The sequence below is a fragment of the Oncorhynchus mykiss genome, chromosome 7, assembly GCF_013265735.2.
Source record: "Oncorhynchus mykiss isolate Arlee chromosome 7, USDA_OmykA_1.1, whole genome shotgun sequence".
Taxonomy (NCBI): Eukaryota; Metazoa; Chordata; class Actinopteri; order Salmoniformes; family Salmonidae; genus Oncorhynchus; species Oncorhynchus mykiss.
Genome location: NC_048571.1, coordinates 89,724,241 through 89,746,107, shown reverse-complemented (window position 1 = coordinate 89,746,107; position 21,867 = coordinate 89,724,241). Strand labels below are relative to the sequence as shown.

The following is a 21,867-nucleotide window of genomic DNA, read 5'->3' as shown; positions in this document are numbered from 1 at the left end:
AGGCAGCATGTAACGGCGTTCTTCGTTTGTTGAAAGAGAGGACCGAAATGCAGCGTGGTGGTTACTCATGTTCTTTAATGAATGAATGACGATACATGAAATAACTAAATGAATACGAAAACAACAAACGGAACGTGAAACCTAATACAGCCTATCTGGTGAACACTACACAAAGACAGGAACAATCACCCACAAACACACAGTGACACCCAGGCTACCTAAGTATGATTCTCAATCAGAGACAACTAATGACACCTGCCTCTGATTGAGAACCATACTAGGCCGAAACATAGAAATACCCAAATCATAGAAAAACAAACATAGACTGCCCACCCAACTCACGCCCTGACCATACAAACTACATACAAAACAAAGGAAATAGAGGTCAGAACGTGACAGTACCCCCCCCCAAAGGTGCGGACTCCGGCCGCAAAACCTTGACCTATAGGGGAGGGTCTGGGTGGGCGTCTGTCCGCGGTGGCGGCTCTGGCGCGGGACGCGGACCCCACTTCACCATTGTCTTAGTCCGCCTTATTGTCCGCCTCCGTGGCTTTCTCACCATGGCCACCCTTCTCAATGACCCAACTGGACAGAGGGGCTGCTTGGGACAGAGGGGCAGCTCGGGACAGAGGTGAAGCAGCTGCTCGGGACAGAGGGACAACTGCTCGGGACAGAGGGGCGGCAGCAGCTTGGGACAGAGGGGCGATAGCAGCTCGGGACAGAGGGGCGGCAGCTGCTCGGGACAGAGGGACGGCAGCTGCTCGGGACAGAGGGGCGGCAGCTGCTCGGGACAGAGGGGCGGCAGCTGCTCGGGACAGAGGGGCGGCAGCTGCTCGGGACAGAGGGGCGGCAGCTGCTCGGGACAGAGGGGCAGCTGCTCGGGCAGCCCCTGGCTGACTGGCGGCACTGGCGGCCCCTGGCTGACTGGCGGCACTGGCGGCCCCTGGCTGACTGGCGGCCCCTGGCTGACTGGCGGCCCCTGGCTGACGGGCGGCACTGGCGGCCCCTGGCTGACGGGCGGCACTGGCGGCCCCTGGCAGACGGGCGGCACTGGCGGCTCCTGGCAGACGGGCGGCACTGGCGGCCCCTGGCTGACTGGCGGCCCCTGGCTGACTGGCGGCACTGGCGGCCCCTGGTTGACTGGCGGCGCTGGCGCTGGGCTGACTGGCGGCACTGGCGGCCCCTGGCTGACTGGCGGCACTGGCGGCCCCTGGCTGACTGGCGGCACTGGCGGCCCCTGGCTGACTGGCGGCACTGGCGGCCCCTGGCTGACGGGCGGCACTGGCGGCTCCTGGCTGACGGGCGGCATTGGCGGCTCCTGGCTGACGGGCGGCACTGGCGGCGCTGGGCAGACGGGCGGCACTGGCGGCGCTGGGCAGACGGGCGGCACTGGCGGCGCTGGGCAGACGGGCGGCACTGGCGGCGCTGGGCAGACGGGCGGCACTGGCGGCGCTGGGCAGACGGGCGGCGCTGGGCAGACGGGCGGCGCTGGTGGCGCTGGGCAGACGGGAAGCTCCGGCAACGCTGGGCTGAGTAGCTCTCCTAACGCCGAACAGGCGGGAGACTCCGGCAGCGCTGGAGAGGAGGAAGGCTCTGGTAGCGCCGGAGAGGCGGGAGACTCCGGCAGCGCTGGAGAGGAGAGAGCCCCTGCAAGGATGGGCCGGAGAGACAGCATGGTACGGGGAGCTGCCACTGGAGGGCTGGTGCGTGGAGGTGGTGACGGATAGACCGGGCCGTGCAGGCGCACTGGAGCTCTTGAGCACCGAGCCTGCCCAACCTTACCCGGTTGAATGGTCCCGGTCGCCCTGCCAGTGCGGCGAGGTGGAATAGCCCGCACTGGGCTATGCAGGCGAACCGGGGACACCGTGCGCAAGGCTGGTGCCATGTAAGCCGGCCCAAGGAGACGCACTGGAGACCAGATGCGTAGAGCCGGCTTCATGGCACTTGGCTCGATGCCCACTCTAGCCCGGCCGATACGCAGAGCTGGAATGTACCGCACCGGGCTGTGCACCCGCACTGGGGACACCGTGCGCTCCACAGCATAACACGGTGCCTGCCCGGTCTCTCCAGCCCCCCGGTAACCACAGGAAGTTGGCTCAGGTCTCCTACCTGGCGTAGCCATACTCCCTGTTAGCCACCCCCCAAGAAATTTTTGGGGCTGACTCCCGGGCTTCCATCCACGACGCCGCGCTGCCTCCTCATACCAGCGCCTCTCCGCTTTCGCCGCCTCCAGTTCTTCTTTGGGACGGCGATATTCTCCTGGCTGAGCCCAGGGTCCTCTTCCGTCTAATTCTTCCTCCCATGTCCATACCTCCTCGCGCTGCTCCTGCTGCTGCTTTCTCCGTTGCCCATTACCACACCGCTTGGTCCTGTTGTGGTGGGTGATTCTGTAACGGCGTTCTTCGTTTGTTGAAAGAGAGGACCGAAATGCAGCGTGGTGGTTACTCATGTTCTTTAATGAATGAATGACGATACATGAAATAACTAAATGAATACGAAAACAACAAACGGAACGTGAAACCTAATACAGCCTATCTGGTGAACACTACACAAAGACAGGAACAATCACCCACAAACACACAGTGACACCCAGGCTACCTAAGTATGATTCTCAATCAGAGACAACTAATGACACCTGCCTCTGATTGAGAACCATACTAGGCCGAAACATAGAAATACCCAAATCATAGAAAAACAAACATAGACTGCCCACCCAACTCACGCCCTGACCATACAAACTACATACAAAACAAAGGAAATAGAGGTCAGAACGTGACACAGCAGCTACTCTTCCTGGGGTTTATTATGGATCCCATTAGTTCCTGTCGAGGCAGCAGCTACTCTTCCTGGGGTTTATTATGGATCCCATTAGTTCCTGCCAAGGCAACAGCTACTCTTCCTGGGGTTTATTATGGATCCCCATTAGTTCCTGTCAAGGCATCAGCTACTCTTCCTGGGGTTTATTATGGATCCCCATTAGTTCCTGCCAAGGCAGCAGCTACTCTTCCTGGGGTTTATTATGGATCCCATTAGTTCCTGTCGAGGCAGCAGCTACTCTTCCTGGGGTTTATTATGGATCCCCATTAGTTCCTGTCAAGGCATCAGCTACTCTTCCTGGGGTTTATTATGGATCCCCATTAGTTCCTGCCAAGGCAGCAGCTACTCTTCCTGGGGTTTATTATGGATCCCCATTAGTTCCTGTCAAGACAGCAGCTACTCTTCCTGGGGTTTATTATGGATCCCATTAGTTCCTGTCAAGGCAGCAGCTACTCTTCCTGGGGTTTATTATGGATCCCATTAGTTCCTGTCGAGGCAGCAGCTACTCTTCCTGGGGTTTATTATGGATCCCCATTAGTTCCTGCCAAGGCAGCAGCTACTCTTCCTGGGGTTTTTTATGGATCCCCTATAGTTCCTGTCGAGGCAGCAGCTACTCTTCCTGGGGTTTATTATGGATCCCATTAGTTCCTGCCAAGGCAGCAGCTACTCTTCCTGGGGTTTATTATGGATCCCATTAGTTCCTGTCGAGGCAGCAGCTACTCTTCCTGGGGTTTATTATGGATCCCCTATAGTTCCTGTCGAGGCAGCAGCTACTCTTCCTGGGGTTTATTATGGATCCCCATTAGTTCCTGTCAAGGCAGCAGCTACTCTTCCTGGGGTTTATTATGGATCCCATTAGTTCCTGCCAAGGCAGCAGCTACTCTTCCTGGGGTTTATTATGGATCCTCATTAGTTCCTGCCAAGGCAGCAGCTACTCTTCCTGGGGTTTATTATGGATCCCATTAGTTCCTGCCAAGGCAGCAGCTACTCTTCCTGGGGTTTATTATGGATCCCATTAGTTCCTGCCAAGGCAGCAGCTACTCTTCCTGGGGTTTATTATGGATCCCATTAGTTCCTGTCGAGGCAGCAGCTACTCTTCCTGGGGTTTATTATGGATCCCCATTAGTTCCTGTCGAGGCAGCAGCTACTCTTCCTGGGGTTTATTATGGATCCCCATTAGTTCCTGTCAAGGCAGCAGCTACTCTTCCTGGGGTTTATTATGGATCCCATTAGTTCCTGCCAAGGCAGCAGCTACTCTTCCTGGGGTTTATTATGGATCCCATTAGTTCCTGTCGAGGCAGCAGCTACTCTTCCTGGGGTTTATTATGGATCCCATTAGTTCCTGCCAAGGCAGCAGCTACTCTTCCTGTGGTTTATTATGGATCCCTATTAGTTCCTGTCAAGGCAGCAGCTACTCTTCATGGGGTTTATTATGGATCCCATTAGTTCCTGCCAAGGCAGCAACTACTCTTCCTGTGGTTTATTATGGATCCACATTAGTTCCTGCAGCAGCTACTCTTCCTGGGGTTTATTATGGATCCCATTAGTTCCTGTCAAGGCAGCAGCTACTCTTCATGGGGTTTATTATGGATCCCATTAGTTCCTGTCAAGGCAGCAGCTACTCTTCCTGGGGTTTATTATGGATCCCCATTAGTTCCTGCCAAGGCAGCAGCTACTCTTCCTGGGGTTTATTATGGATCCTCATTCGTTCCTGCCAAGGCAGCAGCTACTCTTCATGGGGTTTATTATGGATCCCATTAGTTCCTGCCAAGGCAGCAACTACTCTTCCTGTGGTTTATTATGGATCCACATTAGTTCCTGCAGCAGCTACTCTTCCTGGGGTTTATTATGGATCCCATTAGTTCCTGTCGAGGCAGCAGCTACTCTTCATGGGGTTTATTATGGATCCCATTAGTTCCTGCCAAGGCAGCAACTACTCTTCCTGGGGTTTATTATGGATCCCCATTAGTTCATGTCAAGGCAGCAGCTACTCTTCCTGGGGTTTATTATGGATCCCCATTAGTTCATGTCAAGGCAGCAGCTACTCTTCCTGGGGTTTATTATGGATCCCATTAGTTCCTGCCAAGGCAGAAGATACTCTTCCTGGGGTCCAAACACATTAAGGCAGTTACATTATATTACATATAAAACTAAATATTAAACAGTACATCATATAACATTATTACACCACTACATATCTACAATACAACATGTATAATACCACCATACAACAATATTACATTGTACGTGTGTGTGTGCTAGTGCCTGTTTGTGTATGTCTGTACCTGTGTGAGTGCTAGTGCCTGTTTGCGTATGTCTGTACCTGTGTGTGTGCTACTGCTTGTTTGTGCATGTCTGTACCTGTGTGTGTGTGTGTCTCTTCACAGTCCCTGCTTCTACAGTGGGGCAAAAAAGTATTTAGTCAGCCACCAATTGTGTAAGTTCTCCCACTTAAAAAGATGAGAGAGGCCTATGTAGTACTGTGGAATAGAGTTCCATGTACTCATTGCTCTATGTAGTACTGTGGAATAGAGTTCCATGTAGTCATGGCTCTATGTAGTACTGTGGAATAGAGTTCCATGTAGTCATGACTCTGTAGTACTGTGGAATAGAGTTCCATCTAGTCATGGCTCTATGTAGTACTGTGGAATAGAGTTCCATGTAGTCATGGCTCTATGTAGTACTGTGGAATAGAGTTCCATGTAGTCATGGCTCTATGTAGTACTGTGGAATAGAGTTCCATGTAGTCATGGCTCTATGTAGTACTGTGGAATAGAGTTCCATGTAGTCATGGCTCTATGTAGTACTGTGGAATAGAGTTCCATGTAGTCATGGCTCTATGTAGTACTGTGGAATAGAGTTCCATGTAGTCATGGCTCTATGTAGTACTGTGGAATAGAGTTCCATGTAGTCATGGCTCTATGTAGTACTGTGGAATAGAGTTCCATGTAGTCATGGCTCTATGTAGTACTGTGAGCCTCCCATAGTCTGTTCTGGACTTGAGCAGTTGTAATTTTCTGAAGTTCCTCTTTGTGGCACTGACCACACGACTGAACAGTGGTCAAGATGCGACAAAACTCTTGTATGACCTGCCATGTTGATAGTGTTGTTATTAAGAAGGCAGAGCATTGCTTTATTATAGACAGACTTCTCCCCATCTTAGCTACTACTGCATCAATACGTTTTGACCATGACAGTTTACAATCTAGTGTTACTCCAAGCAGTTTATTCATCTCAACTTGCTCAATTTCCACATTATTTATTACAAAATTTAGTTGGGGTTTAGTGAATGATTTGTTTTGGAAATATTTAGGACTAACTTATTCCTTGCCGCCCACTCTGAAACTAACTGCAGCTCTTTGTTGGGTGTTGCTGTAGTAGCTGACGGGTATAGTGGTGAGTCATCCACATAGTCTGCATCACTTCCAATCCCGGTTGTTCAAAAGTTTGGGGTCACTTAGAATTTCCTTGTTTTTGAAAGAAATGCACATTTATGTCCATTAAAATAACATAAAATTGATCAGAAATACAGTGGAGACATTGTTAATGTTGTAAATGACTATTGTAGCTGGAATATCTACATGGGCGTACAGAGGCCCATTATCTTCAACCATCACTCCTGTCTTCCAATGGCACATTGTGTTAGCTAATCCAAGTTTATAATTTTAAAAGGCTAATTGATCATTAGAAAACCATTTTGCAATTATGTTAGCACAGCTGAAAACTGTTGTCCCGATTAAAGAAGCAGTAAAACTGGCTTTCTTTAGACTAGCTGAGTATCTGAGTTTGTGTGTTGGAGGTTAACAGAAGATTAGGATTTGTAGAGAACCAAGGACATCATCAGAGAACAGAGGGCATCATCAGAGAACAGAGGGCATCATCAGAGAACAGAGGGCATCATCAGAGAACAGAGGGCATCATCAGAGAACAGAGGGCATCATCAGAGAACAGAGGGCATCATCAGAGAACAGAGGGCATCATCAAAGAACCGAGGACATCATCAGACAACAGAGGACATCATCAGACAACAGAGGACATCATCCCACCCAGCTAGCTAACCACCCACCTGCCCAGCTAACCACCCAACCACGCAGCTAGCTAACCACCTGCCCAGCTAACCACCCAACCACTCACTCAAAAAGTGTGGTCTACATTATACCTTGTGACCATGTAGTAAGTGGCACACTATATCACTGAATTTGTTCAGGAAATGTGTCATTCTAATGCATGACACAGTATACACTGCTAGCTAACCACCCACCCACCCTCAAAGCTAGCTAACCACCCACCCACACTGCTAGCTAACCACCCACCCACCCTCAAAGCTAGCTAACCACCACCCAGTTAGCTAACCATCCACCCAGCTAGCTAACCACCCATCCACCTTGCTAACCACCCACCCACCCAGCTATCTAACCACCCACCCACCCAGCTAGCTAACCACCCACTCACCCACACTGCTAGCTAACCACTCACCCACACAGCTAGCTAACCACCCACCCAGCTATCTAACCACCCACCCACCCAGCTAGCTAACCACCCACCCACCCAGCTAGCTAACCACCCACCCACACTGCTAGCTAACCACCCACCCAGCTAGCTAACCACCCACCTACACTGCTAGCTAACCGCCCACCCACCCAGCTAGCTAACCGCCCACCAACACTGCTAGCTAACCACTCACCCAGCAAGCTAACCACCCACCCAGCTAGCTAAACACCCACCCAGCTAGCTAACCACCCACCCAGCTAGCAACCACCCACCCACCCAGTTAGCTAACCACCCACCCAGCTAGCTAACCACCCACCCAACCAACTCCAGTGGATGAATGGCAGCATTGTGCTTTGTTCCCAGGCCTGGTGTGTCACTATGGATTTTCCTCTGCTGCTGACTGCTGCTGGCTCACAGTGCTTCATCATGGTGACAGAGTGTGTGTGTCAGGACATTTTTTACCACCATCACCACCTAACCCAGAGAATCACACACAATCTCTCTCCCTCCCCTCTCACTCCCTTCTCTCTCTCTCTCTCTCTCTCTCTCTCTCTCTCGCTCCCTTTCTCTCTCTCTCTGTCTCTCTCTCTCTCTCTCTCACTCTCTTTCTCTCTCACTCGCTCTCTCTCTCTCTCTCTCGTTCTCTCTTTCTCTCTCTCTCTCGCTCCCTTTCTCTCTCTCTCTCTCTCTCTCTCTCGTTCTCTCTTTCTCTCTTTCTCTCTCTCTCTCGCTCCCCTTCTCTCTCAATTCAATTGACTTTTGACAAGTTCATTATTACTTACATTGTCAAAGTATACATATCGAACAATAAAATAAAAATATATATTTAAATATAATATATATATATATATATATTTATATATGAATAAATGGTGGGACCAACAGGAATAATAATAGTAGTAGTGGACATGGGATTACCATTAACAACAACTTTAACAACAATATTAATCAGAACAACAATACATTAAAGCAATGGTAGTAGACCAGCGTCATCCTGACTGAGAAGACACATGACGTGGTAGTAGACCAGCGTCATCCTGACTGAGAAGACACATGACGTGGTAGTAGACCAGCGTCATCCTGACTGAGAAGACACATGACGTGGTAGTAGACCAGCGTCATCCTGACTGAGAAGACACATGACGTGGTAGTAGACCAGCGTCATCCTGACTGAGAAGACACATGACGTGGTAGTAGACCAGCGTCATCCTGACTGAGAAGACACATGACGTGGTAGTAGACCAGCGTCATCCTGACTGAGAAGACACATGACGTGGTAGTAGACCAGCGTCATCCTGACTGAGAAGACACATGACGTGGTAGTAGACCAGCGTCATCCTGACTGAGAAGACACATGGCGTGGTAGTAGACCAGCGTCATCCTGACTGAGAAGACACATGACGTGGTAGTAGACCAGCGTCATCCTGACTGAGAAGACACATGACGTGGTAGTAGACCAGCGTCATCCTGACTGAGAAGACACATGACGTGGTAGTAGACCAGCGTCATCCTGACTGAGAAGACACATGACCTGGTAGTAGACCAGCGTCATCCTGACTGAGAAGACACATGACCTGGTAGTAGACCAGCGTCATCCTGACTGAGAAGACACATGACCTGGTAGTAGACCAGCGTCATCCTGACTGAGAAGACACATGGCGTGGTAGTAGACCAGCGTCATCCTGACTGAGAAGACACATGACCTGGTAGTAGACCAGCGTCATCCTGACTGAGAAGACACATGGCGTGGTAGTAGACCAGCGTCATCCTGACTGAGAAGACACATGGCGTGGTAGTAGACCAGCGTCATCCTGACTGAGAAGACACATGGCGTGGTAGTAGACCAGCGTCATCCTGACTGAGAAGACACATGGCGTGGTAGTAGACCAGCGTCATCCTGACTGAGAAGACACATGACGTGGTAGTAGACCAGCGTCATCCTGACTGAGAAGACACATGACCTGGTAGTAGACCAGCGTCATCCTGACTGAGAAGACACATGACGTGGTAGTAGACCAGCGTCATCCTGACTGAGAAGACACATGACGTGGTAGTGGACCAGCGTCATCCTGACTGAGAAGACACATGACGTGGTAGTAGACCAGCGTCATCCTGACTGAGAAGACACATGACGTGGTAGTAGACCACCGTCATCCTGACTGAGAAGACACATGACGTGGTAGTAGACCAGCGTCATCCTGACTGAGAAGACACATGACGTGGTAGTAGACCAGCGTCATCCTGACTGAGAAGACACATGACGTGGTAGTAGACCAGCGTCATCCTGACTGAGAAGACACATGACGTGGTAGTAGACCAGCGTCATCCTGACTGAGAAGACACATGACGTGGTAGTAGACCAGCGTCTTCCTGACTGAGAAGACACATGACGTGGTAGTAGACCAGCGTCATCCTGACTGAGAAGACACATGACGTGGTAGTAGACCAGCGTCATCCTGACTGAGAAGACACATGACCTGGTAGTAGACCAGCGTCATCCTGACTGAGAAGACACATGACCTGGTAGTAGACCAGCGTCATCCTGACTGAGAAGACACATGACGTGGTAGTAGACCAGCGTCATCCTGACTGAGAAGACACATGACGTGGTAGTAGACCAGCGTCATCCTGACTGAGAAGACACATGACCTGGTAGTAGACCAGCGTCATCCTGACTGAGAAGACACATGACCTGGTAGTAGACCAGCGTCATCCTGACTGAGAAGACACATGACGTGGTAGTAGACCAGCGTCATCCTGACTGAGAAGACACATGACGTGGTAGTAGACCAGCGTCATCCTGACTGAGAAGACACATGACCTGGTAGTAGACCAGCGTCATCCTGACTGAGAAGACACATGACCTGGTAGTAGACCAGCGTCATCCTGACTGAGAAGACACATGACGTGGTAGTAGACCAGCGTCATCCTGACTGAGAAGACACATGACGTGGTAGTAGACCAGCGTCATCCTGACTGAGAAGACACATGACGTGGTAGTAGACCAGCGTCATCCTGACTGAGAAGACACATGACCTGGTAGTAGACCAGCGTCATCCTGACTGAGAAGACACATGGCGTGGTAGTAGACCAGCGTCATCCTGACTGAGAAGACACATGACGTGGTAGTAGACCAGCGTCATCCTGACTGAGAAGACACATGACGTGGTAGTAGACCAGCGTCATCCTGACTGAGAAGACACATGACGTGGTAGTAGACCAGCGTCATCCTGACTGAGAAGACACATGACGTGGTAGTAGACCAGCGTCATCCTGACTGAGAAGACACATGACCTGGTAGTAGACCAGCGTCATCCTGACTGAGAAGACACATGACCTGGTAGTAGACCAGCGTCATCCTGACTGAGAAGACACATGACGTGGTAGTAGACCAGCGTCATCCTGACTGAGAAGACACATGACGTGGTAGTAGACCAGCGTCATCCTGACTGAGAAGACACATGACCTGGTAGTAGACCAGCGTCATCCTGACTGAGAAGACACATGACCTGGTAGTAGACCAGCGTCATCCTGACTGAGAAGACACATGACGTGGTAGTAGACCAGCGTCATCCTGACTGAGAAGACACATGACGTGGTAGTAGACCAGCGTCATCCTGACTGAGAAGACACATGACCTGGTAGTAGACCAGCGTCATCCTGACTGAGAAGACACATGACCTGGTAGTAGACCAGCGTCATCCTGACTGAGAAGACACATGACGTGGTAGTAGACCAGCGTCATCCTGACTGAGAAGACACATGACGTGGTAGTAGACCAGCGTCATCCTGACTGAGAAGACACATGACGTGGTAGTAGACCAGCGTCATCCTGACTGAGAAGACACATGACCTGGTAGTAGACCAGCGTCATCCTGACTGAGAAGACACATGACGTGGTAGTAGACCAGCGTCATCCTGACTGAGAAGACACATGACGTGGTAGTAGACCAGCGTCATCCTGACTGAGAAGACACATGACCTGGTAGTAGACCAGCGTCATCCTGACTGAGAAGACACATGACCTGGTAGTAGACCAGCGTCATCCTGACTGAGAAGACACATGACGTGGTAGTAGACCAGCGTCATCCTGACTGAGAAGACACATGACCTGGTAGTGGACCAGTGTCAACCTGACTGAGAAGACACATGACCTGGTAGTGGACCAGTGTCAACATGACTGAGAAGACACATGACCTGGTAGTGGACCAGTGTCAACATGACTGAGAAGACACATGACCTGGTAGTGGACCAGCGTCAACATGACTGAGAAGACACATGACCTGGTAGTGGACCAGTGTCAACATGACTGAGAAGACACATGACCTGGTTGTAGACCAGTGTCAACGTGACTGAGAAGACACAAGACCTGGTAGTGGACCAGTGTCAACATGACTGAGACGACACATGACCTGGTAGTGGACCAGTGTCAACATGACTGAGACGACACATGACCTGGTAGTGGACCAGTGTCAACATGACTGAGAAGACACATGACCTGGTAGTAGACCAGTGTCAACATGACTGAGAAGACACATGACTTGGTAGTAGACCAGTGTCAACATGACTGAGAAGACACATGACCTGGTAGTAGACCAGTGTCAACATGACTGAGAAGACACATGACCTGGTTGTAGACCAGTGTCAACGCGACTGAGAAGACACATGACGTGGTAGTAGACCAGTGTCAACATGACTGAGAAGACACATGACCTGGTAGTAGACCAGTGTCAACATGACTGAGAAGACACATGACGTGGTATGAAAGACAAAACAAGATGGGAAATATTATTGACATTACTTTGCACTTTTCACTGGCTGTCCCTCAGGTTGTGGCAGGAGGACACTGCCAAAACTGCACATTTTGGCTTTTCACCCAATAAATATTAGATTTTTTTCTTCATCTTTTATAGTTTCAAATTCTTTGTATTGAATTATAATTTTGGGAAAGACATATTCTCTTAGGTCTGAGTATTTGTCACAGTAATAATAGGAAATGCAGCTCGGTCTCTTCCTCTCCCCTGGAGCAGAGTGAGCACAGCCTGTCTTCTCTGGGCAGCCAGGTTTGTCTGTGACGACCGGTCTCTATAGCCAGACTGTCCTCTCTGGGCAGCCAGGTTTGTCTGTGACGACCGGTCTCTATAGCCAGACTGTCCTCTCTGGGCAGCCAGGTTTGTCTGTGACGACCGGTCTCTATAGCCAGACTGTCCTCTCTGGGCAGCCAGGTTTGTCTGTGACGACCGGTCTCTATAGTCAGACTGTGCTCTCTGGGCAGCCAGGTTGGTCTGTGACGACCGGTCTCTACAGCCAGACTGTGCTCTCTGGGCAGCCAGGTTTGTCTGTGACGACCGGTCTCTATAGCCAGACTGTCCTCTCTGGGCAGCCAGGTTTGTCTGTGACGACCGGTCTCTATAGTCAGACTGTGCTCTCTGGGCAGCCAGGTTGGTCTGTGACGACCGGTCTCTATAGCCAGTCTGTGCTCACTGAGTCTTTACCTAGTCAATGTGTTCCTCAGTTTTCTATCAGTCACAGTGGTCAGATAGTCTGCCACCCTGTACTGTCTGTTTAGAGACAAATAACATTGAAGTTTACTTAGATGTGTTGTGGTGTCTTTCCAATAGGTGATATATTTTTATTTTTGTTTTGTGATGATTTGGTTGGGCCAGATTTTCTGAGTGCTGTCCTGAGGCTCTATGGGGTTGGTTTGGGTTGGTGAACTGAGCCTCAGAACCAGCTGGCTGAGTGCTGTCCTGAGGCTCTATGGGGTTGGTTTGGGTTGGTGAACTGAGCCTCAGAACCAGCTGGCTGACTGCTGTCCTGAGGCTCTATGGGGTTGGTTTGGGTTAGTGAACTGAGCCTCAGAACCAGCTGGCTGACTGCTGTCCTGAGGCTTTATGGGGCTGTTTTGGGTTGGTGAACTGAGCCTCAGAACCAGCTGGCTGAGTGCTGTCCTGAGGCTCTATGGGGTTGGTTTGGGTTGGTGAACTGAGCCTCAGAACCAGGTGGCTTAGTGTTGTCCTGAGGCTCTATGGGGTTGGTTTGGGTTAGTGAACTGAGCCTCAGAACCAGCTGGCTAAGGGGACTCTTCTCTTGTTTCATCTCTTGACATTGTAGAGCTGTGTGATGGAATGTTTTGGGATCACTTATTTTTAGATGGTTGTAAAATTTGATGTCTCTTTTTTCTATTAGAATGAGGAGGGTATTGGCCCCCTTCTGCTCTACATGCGTTATTTGGAGTTTTTCTTTGCACTTGCAATACAGTCTTGCAAACCTCTGTATGCAGTATTTCGATTGGATGTTTGTCCCATTTGGTAAATTCATTATTAGACAGTGGACCCCGTACTTCACTGCCATATAGAGCAACTGGTTCTAGAACTGATTGGAACATTTTGAGCCAGATTCTAATTGGAATTTCAATTTTGATGTTCCTTTTAATGGCATAGAATGCTCTTCTTGCTTTGTCTCTCAGCTCATTCACAACCATGTGAAAGCTACCTGTGTTGCTGATATTTAGTCCTAGATACAGTATGTGTAGTTTTTGGTGTGTTCTAATAGAACTGTGTCCAAATATAATTTATATTTGTCATCCTGATTTTCTCTCTCGCTCCCATTCTCTCTTTCTCTCCCTTTCTCTCTTTCTACATTTTCTCTTATTTTCTCTCTCTCTCTCTCCCATACTCTCCCTGTCCCTCACCCTCTCTCTCTCTCCCTCTCTAACCCCTAACAGATGTGAATGAGTGTGTGACCAGCACGCACAGTTGCCAGGCCAGTGAGCGCTGTGTGAACACCGTGGGATCGTTTGTGTGTGAGAGGACCGTCACTTGTCCTGCAGGCTTCCAGCTCAGGAACCAAGTCTGTGAGGGTGAGTTGGTCAACATCATCATCATTATGATTATGAAGTAAAATTGGTTTGTTTCACTTAAGCTTATAAGTTAAATATAGTTAAATAAAGGTTCAATAAAAAACATATATATATAGTCAAAGTTTAATTTAGTAAAATATTCGGATTTCTTTGCTAGACTACAGTATCAACATTAATATTTTGGATTGTGGGACGGTTAGATCACATATTTAATCACTAAAAACACCCCTCAACGTCATACCCTGTAAGTTAGTGTCTAAAGTGCTGGGAAAGTGGGCAACATGGCAGTGTGAAATTGTAGATGACAAGTTGTTGATGTGGTTACTAAAACAGCTGGGTTGTAGATTTACGCAATACATGTCCTACCCACTAAGTCAATACATGTCCTATATATATATACATATATATATATATACCCACTAAGTTTTTGTCTAACTTGTTCTGAAAGTGATGAAAAGTTCAGTTGTTTATAAAAAGTTACAGAAAATGTTGAGGTCACTTAAACAGCTGTAATGTTTGATTGGTACCAGATCATTCTGTTATTATTCCAGATTTGAATAGCAGAGAAATAGAGGAAAATGTCACAACCTTTAACTCTTTGTGTAAGTTTTTGTCAAAGTGGTCAAAGTAGCTGATTTATGTCAAAAGTTGCATTGTTGCATTTACAGTGGATGGAATTTGGAAGTGATGACGTCACAACGGGGAGTTTTAGGATGTTGAAAATAGTCACATTAGAGTGAATGAAGATGGACAAAAAGTTGAATCGTTTAAAAAAAAATACATGTTTTATATAAGCAACTCAATCTAGACCAGTTTGCATATTGTAACGTTTGAACAGTGTTTCTAGCTGAAACAGTGTAAGATCACTAGCGTGCAGAAGAGGAAGAAGAGGTATGATGAAGATTTAAAGTGGGGACTTTTGCTTCACAAGCCCCACCTAATTAGGGTTGTTGTATGGTTCCACTGGCATCTGCAGTGAAAATAACTGGGGACATTTTTACTTTATGAAACACCCTGTTCCACCACTATGTCCTGCCATCCAGGACCTCTACACCAGGCGGTGTCAGAGGAAGGCCATAAACATTGTAAAAGACCCCAGCCACCCCAGTCATAGACTGTTCTCTCTACTACCGCATGGCAAGTGGTACCGGAGTGCCAAGTCTAGGACAAAAAGGCTTCTCAACAGTTTGTTACCCCCTAAGCCATAAGACTCCTGAACAGGTAATCAAATGGCTACCCGGACTATTTGCATTGTGTGCCTCCCCCCTCATTTACGCTGCTGCTACTCTCTGTAGCTATACATTCTATACATTCATGTACAGACTACCTAAATTGGCCCGACCAACCAGTGCTTCCGCACATTGGCCAACCGGGATATCTGCATTGTGTCCCACCACCCACCAACCCCTCCTTTTACGTAACTGCTGCTCTCTGTTCATCATATATGCACAGTCACTTTAACCATATCTACATGTATATACTACCTCAATCAGCCTGACTAACCGGTGTCTGTATATAGCCTCGCTACTTTATGGCCTCGCTACTGTATATAGCCTCTCTACTGTATATAGCCTTCCTACTCTTATTTTCAAATGTATTTTTACTATTTTATTACTTTACTTACCCCCCCCACACACACATGGAGTTTCATAAGGACAGGAGGATTGGTGGTGGAACATGGGGTTTCATAAGGACAGGAGGATTGGTGGTGGAACATGGAGTTTCATAAGGACAGGAGGATTGGTGGTGGAACATGGGGTTTCATAAGGACAGGAGGATTGGTGGTGGAACATGGGGTTTCATAAGGACAGGAGGATTGGTGGTGGAACATGGGGTTTCATAAGGACAGGAGGATTGGTGGTGGAACATGGGGTTTCATAAGGACAGGAGGATTGGTGGTGGAACATGGGGTTTCATAAGGACAGGAGGATTGGTGGTGGAACATGGGGTTTCATAAGGACAGGAGGATTGGTGGTGGAACATGGGGTTTCATAAGGACAGGAGGATTGGTGGTGGAACATGGGGTTTCATAAGGACAGGAGGATTGGTGGTGGAACATGGGGTTTCATAAGGACAGGAGGATTGGTGGTGGAACATGGGGTTTCATAAAGTACACATTTTCCCTGTTCTTTAACTTTCTCAACATTAAATAACGGAGCTTATGCAGCTTGAATGGTGAATGTTTTAGGTACGAACGGTCTACGAGGGATATGAATGTTTTGCCCTTGTTGCATACAATGTATTTGGACGGGAAGATGAAAACAACTGGTGGCCTTTGGGCTATGTGTAGCTGTGATTAAGACCGCAGGCTAAACTCTCTTTCCACCCTCTCATCTCTCCTCTCTCTCTTTCTATCTTTCACTCCCTCACTGTCTCTTCTCCTTCCTCTCTTTTTCTCTCCTCCCTCTTTCTTCATGTCTCTCTCTCCTCTTTTCTTATCCTTTCTCTCATTCTTCTGGACTGTCCGCTGAGAGGAACAGCACAGATGTATTCTGAGTCATGTCATCAGTTAGCCTGGGAGGTTTTAAAATGTTCAGATTTGGAAGTTTTTAAATCACCCTAGAGTCCTCAAACTCCTCTCCCTTCTTCCTTCCCTCTGGCCCTGTTCTCTCCTCCCTCCCTGTTAACTCCATCCTCTAACTCGCTCCCTCCCTCCTAGGGCTGTGGCGGTAATGACATTGTGTGATTGTCAAGCAGTCTACACCATCACAATAAATCCATGTAATATAGTCTACCTACATCATCACAATAAATCCATGTAATGTAGTCAACCTACACCATCACAATAAATCCATGTAATATAGTCTACCTACACCATCACAATAAATCCATGTAATATAGTCTACCTACACCATCACAATAAATCCATGTAATATAGTCTACCTACACCGTCACAATAAATCCATGTAATATAGTCTACCTACACCATCACAATAAATCCATGTAATATAGTCTACACCATCACAATAAATCCATGTAATATAGTCTACCTACACCATCACAATAAATCCATGTAATATAGTCTACCTACACCATCACAATAAATCCATGTAATATAGTCTACCTACACCATCACAATAAATCCATGTACTATAGTCTACCTACACCATCACAATGAATCCATGTAATATAGTCTACCTACACCATCACAATAAATCCATGTAATATAGTCTACCTACACCATCACAATGAATCCATGTAATATAGTCTACACCATCACAATAAATCCATGTAATATAGTCTACCTACACCGTCACAATAAATCCATGTAATATAGTCTACACCATCACAATAAATCCATGTAATATAGTCTACCTACATCATCACAATAAATCCATGTAATGTAGTCTACCTACACCATCACAATAAATCCATGTAATATAGTCTACCTACACCATCACAATAAATCCATGTAATATAGTCTACCTACACCATCACAATAAATCCATGTAATATAGTCTACACCATCACAATAAATCAATTCAATATAGTCTACCTACACCATCACAATAAATCCATGTAATATAGTCTACCTACACCATCACAATAAATCCACGTAATATAGTCTACCTACACCATCACAATAAATCCATGTACTATAGTCTACCTACACCATCACAATGAATCCATGTAATATAGTCTACCTACACCATCACAATAAATCCATGTAATATAGTCTACCTACACCATCACAATAAATCCATGTAATATAGTCTACCTACACCATCACAATAAATCCATGTACTATAGTCTACCTACACCATCACAATGAATCCATGTAATATAGTCTACCTACACCATCACAATAAATCCATGTACTATAGTCTACCTACACCATCACAATGAATCCATGTAATATAGTCTACCTACACCATCACAATAAATCCATGTAATATAGTCTACCTACACCATCACAATAAATCCATGTAATATAGTCTACCTACACCATCACAATAAATCCATGTAATATAGTCTACCTACACCATCACAATGAATCCATGTAATATAGTCTACCTACACCATCACAATAAATCCAGGTAATATAGTCTACCTACACCATCACAATAAATCCATTTAATATAGTCTACACCATCACAATAAATCCATGTAATATAGTTTACCTACACCATCACAATAAATCCATGTAATATAGTCTACACCATCACAATAAATCCATGTAATATAGTCTACACCATCACAATAAATCCATGTAATATTGTCTACACCATCACAATAAATCCATGTAATATAGTCTACACCATCACAATAAATCCATGTAATATAGTCTACACCATCACAATAAATCCATGTAATATTGTCTACACCATCACAATAAATCCATGTAATATAGTCTTTCTACACCATCACAATAAATCCATGTAATAAAGTCTACACCATCACAATAAATCCATGTAATATAGTCTACACCATCACAATAAATCCATGTAATATAGTCTACCTACACCGTCACAATAAATCCATGTAATATAGTCTACCTACACCATCACAATAAATCCATGTAATATAGTCTACCTACAGTGGTGGGTGGTATAAGGTGCTTTAGTAACAAAACGGATGGCACTAAATAAACTGCATCCAGTTTGCTGAGTAGAGTATTGGAAGCTATTTTGTAGATGACATCGCCGAAGTCGAGAATCGGTAGGATAGTCAGTTTTACTAGGGTAAGTTTGGCGGCGTGAGTGAAGGAGGCTTTGTTGCGAAATAGAAAGCCGACTCTAGATTTGATTTTAGATTGGAGATGTTTGATATGAGTCTGGAAGGAGAGTTTACAGTCTAGCCAGACACCTAGGTACTTATATATGTCCACATATTCTAGGTTGGAACCATCCAGGGTGGTGATGCTAATCGGGTGTGCGGGTGCAGGCAGCAAACGGTTGAAAAGCATGCATTTGGTTTTACTAGCGTTTAAGAGCAGTTGGAGGCCACGGAAGGAGTGTTGTATGGCATTGAAGCTCATTTGGAGGTTAGATAGCACAGTGTCCAAGGAAGGGCCAGAAGTATACAGAATGGTGTTGTCTGCGTAGAGGTGGATCAGCGAATGGCCCGCAGCAAGAGCAACATCATTGATATATACAGAGAAAAGAGTTGGCCCGAGAATTGAACCCTGTGGCACCCCCATAGAGACTGCCAGAGGACCGGACAACATGCCCTCCGATTTCAAATCAAATCAAATCAAATTTATTTATATAGCCCTTCGTACATCAGCTGATATCTCAAAGTGCTGTACATAAACCCAGCCTAAAACCCCAAACAGCAAGCAATGCAGGTGTAGAAGCACGGTGGCTAGGAAAAACTCCCTAGAAAGGCCAAAACCTAGGAAGAAACCTAGAGAGGAACCAGGCTATGTGGGGTGGCCAGTCCTCTTCTGGCTGTGCCGGGTGGAGATTATAACAGAACATGGCCAAGATGTTCAAATGTTCATAAATGACCAGCATGGTCGAATAATAATAAGGCAGAACAGTTGAAACTGGAGCAGCAGCACAGCCAGGTGGACTGGGGACAGCAAGGAGTCATCATTTGACACACTGAACTTTGTCTGCAAAGTAGTTGGTGAACCAGGCAAGACAGTCATTAGAAAAACCGAGGCTACTGAGTCTGCCGATAAGAATATGGTGATTGACAGAGTCGAAAGCCTTGGCCAGGTCGATGAAGACGGCTGCACAGTACTGTCTTTTATTGATGGCGGTTATGATATCGTTTAGTACCTTGAGCGTGGCTGAGGTGCACCCGTGACCGGCTCGGAAACCAGATTGCACAGCGGAGAAGGTACGGTGGGATTCGAGATGGTCAGTGATCTGTTTGTTGACTAGCCTTTTGAAGACCTTAGATAGGCAGGGCAGGATGGATATAAATCTGTAACAGTTTGGGTCCAGGGTGTCTCCCCCTTTGAAGAGGGGGATGACTGCGGCAGCTTTCCAATCCTTGGGGATCTCAGACGATATGAAAGAGAGGTTGAACAGGCTGGTAATAGGGGTTGCGACAATGGCGGCGGATAGTTTCAGAAATAGATGGTCCAGATTGTCAAGACCAGCTGATTTGTACGGGTCCAGGTTTTGCAGCTCTTTCAGAACATCTGCTATCTGGATTTGGGTAAAGGAGAAGCTGGGGAGGCTTGGGCGAGTAGCTGCGGGTTGGAGGCGGAGCTGTTGGAGGCGGTTGGAGGCAGCATCTAGCTTAGATTGTTGGACTGCCGGGGTGTTAAGCATATCCCAGTTTAGGTCACCTAACAGAACAAACTCTGAAGCTAGATGGGGGGCGATTATTTCACAAATGGTGTCCAGGGCACAGCTGGGAGCTGAGGGGGGTCGGTAGCAGGCAGCAACAGTGAGAGACTTATTTCTGGAGAGAGTCATTTTTAAAATTAGTAGTTCGAACTGTTTGGGTATGGACCTGGAAAGTATGACATTACTTTGCAGGCTATCTCTGCAGTAGACTGCAACTCCGCCCCCTTTGGCAGTTCAATCTTGATGGGAAATGTTATAGTTGGGTATGGAAATCTCAGAATTTTTGGTGGCCTTCCTGAGCCAGGATTCAGACACAGCACAGACATCAGGGTTGGCAGAGTGTGCTAAAGCAGTGAGTAAAACAAACTTAGGGAGGAGGCTTCTGATGTTGACATTCATGAAACCAAGGCTTTTTCGATCACAGAAGTCAACAAATGAGGGTGCCTGGGGACATGCAGGGCCTGGGTTTACCTCCACTTCACCCGCGGAACAGAGGAGGAGTAGTATGAGGGTGCGGCTAAAGGCTATCAAAACTGGTTGCCTAGAGCGTTGGGGACAGAGGCAGATTTCTGTGCAGATCTGTGCAGATTTCTGTGCATGATAGAATATATTTAGGGAATAATGCGCATACAGGGGTATGGTGCAGGTGCGGGTACAGCGGAGGTAAACCCAGGCACTGGGTGATGATAAGAGAGGTTGTATCTCTGGACATGCTGGTTGTAATGGGTGAGGTCACTGCATGTGTGGGAGGTGGGACAAAGGAGGTATCAGGGGTATGAAGAGTGGAACTAGAGGCTCCATTGTAAACTAAAACAATGATAACTAACCTGAATAACAGTATACAAGGCATATTGACATTTGAGAGAGACATACAGCGAGGCATAAAGTAATCGCAGGTCTTGATTGGGAGAGCTTGCTAAAACAACAGGTGAGACAACAACAGCTAATCAGCAAACAAAACAACAGCAGGTAAAATGGCGATGACTAGGCACAGAGGGTCGGATTAACTACACACAGAGCCTGAGTTCGCGGCTGGGGCCGACAAATAAAAAATAAATAAACAGAATGGAGTACCGTGATTAATGGACAGTCCAGCAGGCATCAGCTATGTAGCCAAGTGATGACAGTGTCCAGCAGGCATCAGCTATGTAGCCAAGTGATGACAGTGTCCAGCAGGCATCAGCTATGTAGCCAAGTGATCATAGTGTCCAGAGGGCAGCAGTAGATGGAACAGGGGAGCCGCCACTACGCTAGCACTCGGGCGACACAACGTTTAAAGTTAGTAGCGTCTGCTCCGACGGAGGTCGGATGAAGGCACAGCGGATGGAGTATTCGTCGGCAGACCAGTCGTGGTGGTGCGGCGGGGCGCCGTGTCGACAGAGAATCCAAGCCAGATGGCGAAAGAGGTATTGTAGAATTTAGTTTGCTAGCCGGGAGATGCGCCTGGCTCAC

The 21,867-nt window shown here is 47.4% G+C and overlaps 1 protein-coding gene across 1 annotated transcript in view; it reads left to right on the top strand.

Annotated features, from left to right (window-relative positions):
* Positions 1-21,867, top strand: part of LOC110528697 (fibulin-2) — a 127,683-nt gene that overhangs the window by 81,187 nt on the left and 24,629 nt on the right. The window contains exon 7 of the mRNA XM_036984360.1: positions 14,036-14,170. Coding sequence (XP_036840255.1) covers positions 14,036-14,170 — 135 coding nt within the window. The remainder of the gene's footprint in view (positions 1-14,035; positions 14,171-21,867) is intronic.